The sequence below is a fragment of the Mesoplodon bidens genome (genome assembly GCF_964165515.1).
Source record: "Mesoplodon bidens genome assembly, contig: HAP1_SCAFFOLD_768, whole genome shotgun sequence".
Taxonomy (NCBI): domain Eukaryota; kingdom Metazoa; phylum Chordata; class Mammalia; order Artiodactyla; family Ziphiidae; genus Mesoplodon; species Mesoplodon bidens.
The window spans coordinates 153,395-162,185 of NW_027671822.1; the positions used below are offsets into that span (position 1 = coordinate 153,395).

The following is an 8,791-nucleotide window of genomic DNA, read 5'->3' on the forward strand; positions in this document are numbered from 1 at the left end:
CAGAAGGACAAAACGTTGTTGAAAGAATTTAAAGTACTAGATAAATGTAAAGACATTTCATGTCCATGGATCGGAAGACTTAATATTGTTAAGATGGCACCATTCCCCAGGTTGATCTACAGATTCATTGTTACCTCTGTCAAAATTCCAGCTACCTTCTTTTACAGAAATGGACAAGCTTATTCTAAAATTCACATGGAAGTGCAAGAGACCCTAAATAGCTTGACAGAGAACAGTGTTGGAGGGCTCACACTTCCCTCTTTCAAAATTTACTACAAAGCTATCAACACTGGTACTGTCATAAGGGTAGACATATATAGACCAATAGAATAGAAGTGAGATTCCAGAAATCAGTCCATACATTCATGGCCAGTTGATACTCAACAAGGGTGCCAAGCCTACTCATTGGGGAAATAATAGTTTTTCAACAAATGGTGCTGGAATAACTGGATATCCACCCGCAAAAGAATGAATTTAGATCCCCGTCTCACACTGTATAGAGTAATTAACTCAAAATGAATGAGTGTCTGAGTCTAAGAGACAAAACTATAAAACTTACAAGGAAACAAAGGTAAATTTATATGACCTCAGATTAGGCAACAGATTCTTAGATATGATACCCAGGCGCCAGTAACCAAAGGAGAAGTAAATCGGCCTTCATAAAAATTAAAAACTTACGTGTTTCAAAGGACACACTATTGGGGCCTCCCTGGTGGCGCAGTGGTTGAGAGTCCGCCTGCCGATGCAGGGGATACGGGTTCGTGCCCCGGTCTGGGAGGATCCCATATGCCGTGGAGCGGCTGGGCCCGTGAGCCATGGCCGCTGGGCCTGCGCATCCGGAGCCTGTGCTCCGCAACGGGAGAGGCCACAAGAGTGAGAGGCCCGCATACCGCAAAAAGAAAGAAAAAAAGAAAAAAAGGACACACTATCAAAAGAGTGAAAAGACAACACACAGAGTGGGAGAAAATACTTGCAAAATATTTATCTAACAAGTCATATCCAGCATATATAAAGAACTCATACAACTTAATAAAATGATAATCTAACTTTTTAAGCGGGCAAAGGATGTGAAGAGCTTTTCTCAAAAGAAGATAAACAGAAATCCAACAGGCACATGAAAAGCTGCTCCACATCATTTGTCATGAGGGAAATGCAGATCAAAACCACAGTGAGGAGATATCATTTCACACCCACCAAGATGACTATCATTACAAAAAAAAAAAATAACAAGTTTTGGAAGGGATGTGGAGAAATTAGAATACTTACACATTGCTGATGAGAAACTGCAGAAAACAGTTTGGCAGTTCCTCCTAAAGTTGAACATAGAATTACCACGTGACCCAGCAATTCCACTCCTAGGTACATACCTGAAAGAATTGAGAAAGGGTTCACACAAAAGCTTGTACATGAATGTTCGTAGCAGCATTATTCATGATAGTCAAAAAGTGGAAACAACCCAAATGTCCCAAAATGGTACATAGGTAAGAAGTAAATTGTGTATCTGTACAAGCGAATAGTCAGTCGTGGAAGGAATGAAGTACTGTTACCAGTCTACGACACAGATGAACCTTGAAAACATTATGCTAGGTGAAGGAAGCCCAACACAAAAGGTCCCATATTTTATGATTCCATTTATATGAAATTTCCCATGTAGAAAAGTCCATAGAGACAGACAGTAGATTAGTGGTTGCCAGGGCCTGGGGAGGGGGAGATAGAGACTGATGGCTGATAGGCACAGGGCTTCTCTCCTGGGTGATGGACATGCTATGAAATTAGATAGCGGTGATGACTGCACACTGTAGTGAATGGACTGAACACCACCAAATGGTGTGCTTTAAAATGGTGAATTCTGTGTTATGTGAATTCTACTCCAGTTTTAAAAGATAGCACTACAAAAGTAAGAAATACTACTGTATAAATATGTATATTTAATAATTATCTTTTTTCAGCAAATATGTTTCTCTCTTCGTAAATAGGCCAGCAGAAGTAGATACCGTGGATGCCTTCCAGGGTCGTGAGAAAGACTGTATTATTGTTACATGTGTCAGAGCAAATGCCATGCAAGGCTCAATTGGGTGGGTAACTGTCATCATTGATTCTTTGCTTGTTTATGATCCAGAGTTAGATCTTTTTAATCACTGTTAGAGAATACCATCATTTGCTCTATTTTCTTTTATAAAAAATTGAGTAATATCATGAAGGTTTCTTTTTTAAGTTGTGAAGTTGATCCACTGTTAGGTCTGCTTCTCTTGGTACCTTGTGTATTAACCCATGTCACAGTGTGAATCTGTTGTTTCACTTGATAAGAGTGAAACAGATTATTGAATCCAGTATATTTTGCAGGGGCATGCTCCTCTCCATGGTATGTGTCATAATTGATCTACTATCATATTTTTAGGATCTTTGAAGGCTTAAAAATCATACCATTAAAATTTCCAATATCTCATCCAAGTCAAAATAGGAAATCGACAGACAGATGCATCACTTTGAAGGAAAGCACTGGGCCTCTTGTTTGTTTGCTGTCCATAATGGGAATTGCTTCTGTGTCGGGTCCTGCACCACGAGCTTAAAGCAGGAGCCCAAGAAAAGCTGTCTGAAATGCCTGTGTCTCACCTACACTGACATGCCGAGCCTTTCTGAAGAAAGAAGTAACTCTTTTTTTTTCCTTCTATTGCTTAGGTTTCTGGCAAGTTTGCAGAGATTGAATGTCACCATCACACGAGCCAAGTACAGCCTCTTCATCCTGGGACATTTGAGGACCCTGATGGTAGGTACATTCTAGAGGACCGGGGAACTCCAGAGTTTGCTCATGATGACTGATACCGGGTTGAGGTTTTGTTTTTATTTTTCATCAAAGTGGAAATGATTTTGAGGCTACAAACAATAATGAGCCTCTTCCCACTGGTTGTTTTGTCCTCCAGCAGCTTCTTCCTGGGAGCTTTTATAATGCCTAAACCACTCACCCTTTCTTAGCCCAAGACCCAGGTATCCGTAGTGTACTCTCAAGATGAGCTTTAAAAAAATTGTATCTACATCATAGAATTGTTAAGAAGACATGTAAACCCATATATGTAAAGTGCTAGAAGATGGGTTAGCACTTAGTAAACACTCAGTAAATGTGGCTATTAGCCTAGCTTAATGCCAGAGAGAGGGGGAATTTGCAGGAAAGTGCTTGGATCTTCATTTCTGTCTTGGCACTTAGAGCAGCACTGCTTGCTGTTTCCCTTGAGGGGTGAGTGGCATCAGAACTCATCCATGCGTACAGATACTCCTGTAGAAGGAGGGGCAAGTTTACATGTGTAGTCGACAAATAGTAATAGTACAGCTTAATTTGGTGAACCACAGCTAGATAAAGCATGTATTTGCCTGCCTCATTAGGTGTAATAACTCAGTTTCTCTAATTTCTGTATTTAACAGAGTCATTGTTTTATCTCAGGAGAGGTGCCAACTCAGTAGGATTTTCCCCTGTTTTGGTTAGTTCCACCAGAGGGCGGCCAAATACAGTCTTTCTCATTCAGCTCTTACCTAGATTTGTGGTCTTCAACCTTTGTTGTTTGTGTACCCCCTTGAAAGAATGTTTAAAAGCTGTGTATCCTCCGCTTTTAAGTTTATATTGAAAACGTTTCATCGTTAAGTGTTGATAAAGACTTTGTTCCTAATGTATTGTAAATATTTGACATTTTAAAAGAAAGCTATTAAAAATAAATCCATTATGCCACTCTTAAATATATCCAGTGGAATAGAGAGCAGTGCTATTCTTTCTGCTCTTTAAAATTGAATTGCCATTTATACTGTTTAGGATAAAATTCAGTGGGGGTAGTTTATATATTTTCATAATTAAAAGGCTTTCTGTTAATATGACTATTAGGCTTTTCTGCCACAAAAACTTTACATGTAAATTTGAAAATTTAAAGAATTGGTTTTCATAACGATTTGGGGAAACTGTGTGAAGGGTGTGTGGAACCTCTGGACTGTTTTGGTAACTTCCTATGAATGTATAGTTACCTCGAAGAGTTTTTTAAAAAAGTATATTTTTCCTGTGACCATAAGGATCTGAGTATTAACAAATGATATCTTGTCAGTTGAGTAACATATTAACAATTACTCTTTTCACACAGTTGAATTTTGATAATGTTCAAACCCGAAAAGTAAAATGTTTATAGAGTTGTGTCTCTTAGATGCCCTGATTGCAGGAGCCTTCATGGGCACCCCTCTGTTTACCACCCCCTCTATTTGACACCCAGGCATGTTTACCTCCCCTAGCTGTGTGCCCTGTGGTCAGATTTGGGACAGGTGAGACTTGTGGTTGTGAAGGATGGAGTGGAAGGGCAGAAAAGCCCCAGGAGGACATAGGGAACTGGGGTTTGGAAGCTGAGGTTTGGGCATTGATTCCCAGAAAACGTGCTCACAACCCCCCGAGTAAGTCTCTGTGAACCCCAGAGTCACCGTCACGCAGATTTGAAGACCACTGACGTCTAGCTGCAGTATAGACGTTATTATCTTCACTCTGGGAAGCCAGTGTGACAAAAAGAGACCGACAGAACAGAGTAGAAAAACTTCCAGTTTATCATTTGGACTTCGCAATCCAACTTGCGTATTTGTCCTTGGGCTTCCCCCTTCCCGAGCCTCTTTTTTGGTTTTTCAGCCCAGTTTCCCTTATGGAGATAGAATCAGTGATTAAGGCACTCGGTTTCCTCTGAGAAATCAAGACTAATAGCCCCTTCTCAGAACTGTTTTTGTGATCTAGGGATTGGATTAAACAGCAAGTTTAGGTGCAGTAGAATTGGCAGAAATAGCAGCAAGGCCATCTGCTTTACATCTGCTTTCCAGCCACAGGGTAGGACTCTCAAGAGCTCTCCTGAGTCAGGGAGATCTGAGCCTGGTACTGCTTACATGCACCTTCCTGATGCATGCGGTCACCGTACCGTGCACTTGATTTACGTGACTTACTTTAAAAGGCCCTGTGAGGTCTGCATTGCCACCATAGTTTATCAAATCCAAGAAGCCAATAGTTATATAATGTGCGTCATTATTTTATGCTCCACTATTGAACTGTGACACTTTATTTTCACTTAGAATTTTTGTCTTATAGTGACTGAAAGAACTCTTTTAGACTTTAGACAGATTTTTATTGGGTTGGCCAGAAGGTTCATTTGTTTTTTTTTCTGTAGCATCTGAATGAACTTTTTGGCCAACCCAGTGTCATACCACTCTTGTTCATACCTAGGAAAAACAGCAAAATAGGTAGACTAAGATACCCCTGAAAGCATCTCACTCTCAGACTAACACTCTGGTCGTCCCCATTCACCATCCCATGTACCCTTGGTGATGCTCGAACCATTCCCTGTGCAGTCAGAGGCGTGTCATGAGAGGGCCCCACTGTGGTCCCGGGGTTTTTTCCAACTTCTGATCTCCATTCTCCAAGTTGTAGTGCTGGTACTTTCTTGTCTTATCAGAGGATGTCTGTGGAAAGATTTTTCAGGCAAGAGCCAGGACTCATTCCTTTTAGAAGTGGTTTGTTGACTAAAAGTCAAGAGGTTGTAGTCGCCCAGCCATGAATTCCTCCAGGATTACATACATGGAAACTGCTGTCTGGCCTAGAGGCACCCTAAAGTCAGAAATGGTAAAATGTGAAAATAAAGTGCATTTTATTTATTTTATTTTATTTCAACACACATTTTAGAGTCATTTAAATAAAATACTATTCATACCTTACAGTGAGGAAACAGGCTCAGAGAGGTCAAGTGATTTGACCAAGGTCACACAGCAGGTCAGTACTATGTATGCAGCTTCACTGCTATACCCTTACCCACCTTCATGAATAGTGCAGGAGCCCCCATGAGGGGAGCTATCCTTTCCTTCTCTTTCCTTCAGTCTCTGTCTTTTTTTCCTCCCTCATACTCTCTCTTTCTTCTGTCTAAAGAGGCCCAAGTTCTGATGGTTGTAAAGAAGCAATTTATTGCTGAGGAAACTCTAAAAGGAAGAGAGGAGAGATGCGTGAGTTGGGTTTTTGTTTTGTTTTTCCGTTTAGATGTGCTTTTCATAATTTAAGCTCTTCTAGAAAAGAGACACAAGTGAGACGACATCTTTGGAATAGTTATCTCAGCAGATTAAGATGGTTTAGCCCTTGGGAGTTTGGGAAGCCTTTGGGAATTTGATGCAAGCTGTGGTCCTCTTTCTAGAACAGTCAGCATGCACTCAAGAGTTAGAGCTTTCTGAAACCAAGCCTTCCTCTTCCAGAATGTTAGCCTTGGCCGGAGACAGGCAAGACTCTAGGGTCAGCAGTGTCAAAGGGAACTTGGTGGGATGACGGAGCCCTTCTGTGTCTGTGTTGTCCAGGATACTAACCCTAGTCACATGTGTCTGCTGAGCACTTGAAATGTGGCTGGTGTGACTGAGGAAATGAATTTTTAATTTTATTTAATTGAAGATTAAAGAGCTACATGAGGCTACCGGCAGTTGGTACAGATTTGCATGACAGCTAATTCACCACGTGGCCTGAGTATCAGTGGTAAAATGATGGAAGTACTTTCTTAGAAGTGGTTCCCAGTGTTCTGTTCTAGCAGCATGGCTTTATAGTTTTGTATTCGACCTTATTTTTCCTTTCAGCCTTGTCTGAAAAGTAATGGATTCTTGAGAATCTGTTCACGAAAGTATACTTACTATTTGTTCAGAAGTGAAAGCTGGAACCTCTGCTTCCCAAGCATATGAGTGTTTCTTTGGGATGTAATTTTCTTCCTTCTCTTTGTTTCAAGGAAAACCATCATTGGAACCACCTGATTCAGGATGCGCAGAAGCGTGGTGCCATTATTAAGACTTGCAACAAAAACTATAGACACGATGCAATGAAGATTCTGAAACGCAGGCCCGTACTGCAGAGAAGTCTGACTCACCCTCCTGCTATCACCCCAGAGGTGTCCAGACCCCAGGGCAGAGTGCCCAGCAACAAGGTAGACAGTGAATTTGCCAAGATGTCTCTTGCTTCTTCCCTGTACCCCTCATCCTCTGAGTCCAAAGAAGCCACTGTCACTGTTACTGCAAAGGACCCTGAAAGGCCACCCCTTCAGGACTGGCTTCGGGACCCACGACTGCTTAGGAGGATGGGCTTGGGCTGTGAAGCCAAAGGGAAGTGCCTCTGTGAGCTGCAGCCCTCGAGCCCCCGGTATCCTGGAGCAACGCCTCCCTCTGGAGAGCCAGGCTCCCCTGGAAGTCACCAGGATCTGACCAGTATCAGGCAGCATGCCCCCGCCAAGGGAGCTGCTGTGAACAACCACAGACCTCATATGCAGTGTGATCCTCCAGCTGCTAGTACCAATACTTCCACGAGTGAGAGAAGATGTGCCCAGGAAGGGGAGGCACTCAGCCACAGGAGGGAGACCAGGGCCTTCACCAAGGGGGATCAGGAGAGGCGTGGCTCTCTGAGCCACCACACAAAGAGGAACTCAGGCTGGGACGAGAGCGGACTGGAGGAGGAGGACAGTAGCTTGAAGAAGAGGAAGCTTTTATAGTGGAGCCAAATGAGACTGTCAGCCACAAGCATTACTGCACATTTCAGATGACCAGCTAGTAGGACTGTCCAGATAAGATTATTTTTTTTTTCCTTAAAGGAGTTTGTGTGCTGTTGGAAAACAGAAAATGTATCCTAACACATGGGCCTCTTGGTCATCTTCAGTACATTTTGTCAGTTGCAAAAGCTTTCACAAGGCATTTGTGTATCAGTAATAATGTCCTCGAAGTCGAAGACTTAAAATGTTGATCTCTTGTTCTTCTGTAGGAAAGGTCAGACTGGAGGATTTTAAGAGGATGCTGTAAAAGTTGGAATGTATATTTGTATAGCAAATAACAGAATCCTCTTAAAATTTAATCTGGTAGACAGCTTTTCTTTCCCCTGCTTAAAATGTTAATCATTTTCAACGGAACCAACCTTATATTTAAAAAAAAAAAAAAAGATGGGAGCAGGGCAGTTCCTTTCAGAGATTGTTGTAGCAAACAGACGTTTTTAACAGCCCAGGTGGCCTGAGAGAAGTGAGTCAATGTGTTGGGTCAGAGTCCTGTTAAACCAACTGGAGTGTCCTGGGCAAGACCCTGGGAAGCAGAGCTCTGTTAGGTGAAGTTCCACTCCGGCACCTTTTTAGACGAGGCACCTTGGCACAGGATGTTACATTTCTGTGATGAGTTTGTCTGCCCATTGTAGTCAGCACGTAGTTCTCTAGCTAAAATTCTCATTCTTCGTGAGATAGAAGAATGTGAAATGAAAGAATAATTCTTGAAATGTCATTCAGATCCCCCCAGCATATTGTGAATTTCCTGCAACTGGTGGGTTACAAATCCAGTGGTTGCCAAGTATTGGAGCAGTGCTGGGGTGGCTTTTGGAAGCCTGGGGATCACCAAGAGAATCCAACTCATGAAAATCTGGATGTTTAACATCTTCCCAAGGGATACTGGTCACCAGGCAGCTTGAGAACCAGTTAGGGCAGACCAGATACAATATTTTAGGCAGGAGAGAAACATCCTCTAAAAAGCGAAGGATGGGAGAGGAGTGCAAATGCTTGGGAGTTGAGAACAGGGAGAGAGTTGACAGATTGCCTGTCATCTTTGGAAACCATCGTAAGTGACGCAAATACACCGCTGTGGTGGAAGATCTGGTTAGAGGGGTTGTGCTTCTGTGAAAGGAGGTGGCCATGGTGGGTGGTGATTTGAGAGACTTGATGGAGGGCAGGGCTGCCTAATGTCAAAGTCCAGTTTTCCAAGCGCACACACACTGATGTTGAGGTATCACAGACTGAGAATC

General features: G+C 42.3%; 1 protein-coding gene across 1 annotated transcript in view; it reads left to right on the forward strand.

The window, feature by feature from the left end:
• Positions 1-7,581, forward strand: part of LOC308610978 (putative helicase senataxin) — a 69,035-nt gene extending 61,454 nt beyond the window's left edge. The window contains exons 23-25 of the mRNA XM_081259933.1: positions 1,977-2,075; positions 2,680-2,767; positions 6,756-7,581. Coding sequence (XP_081116059.1) covers positions 1,977-2,075; positions 2,680-2,767; positions 6,756-7,508 — 940 coding nt within the window. The 3' untranslated portion in view covers positions 7,509-7,581. The remainder of the gene's footprint in view (positions 1-1,976; positions 2,076-2,679; positions 2,768-6,755) is intronic.
• The last annotated feature ends 1,210 nt before the right edge of the window (positions 7,582-8,791 follow it).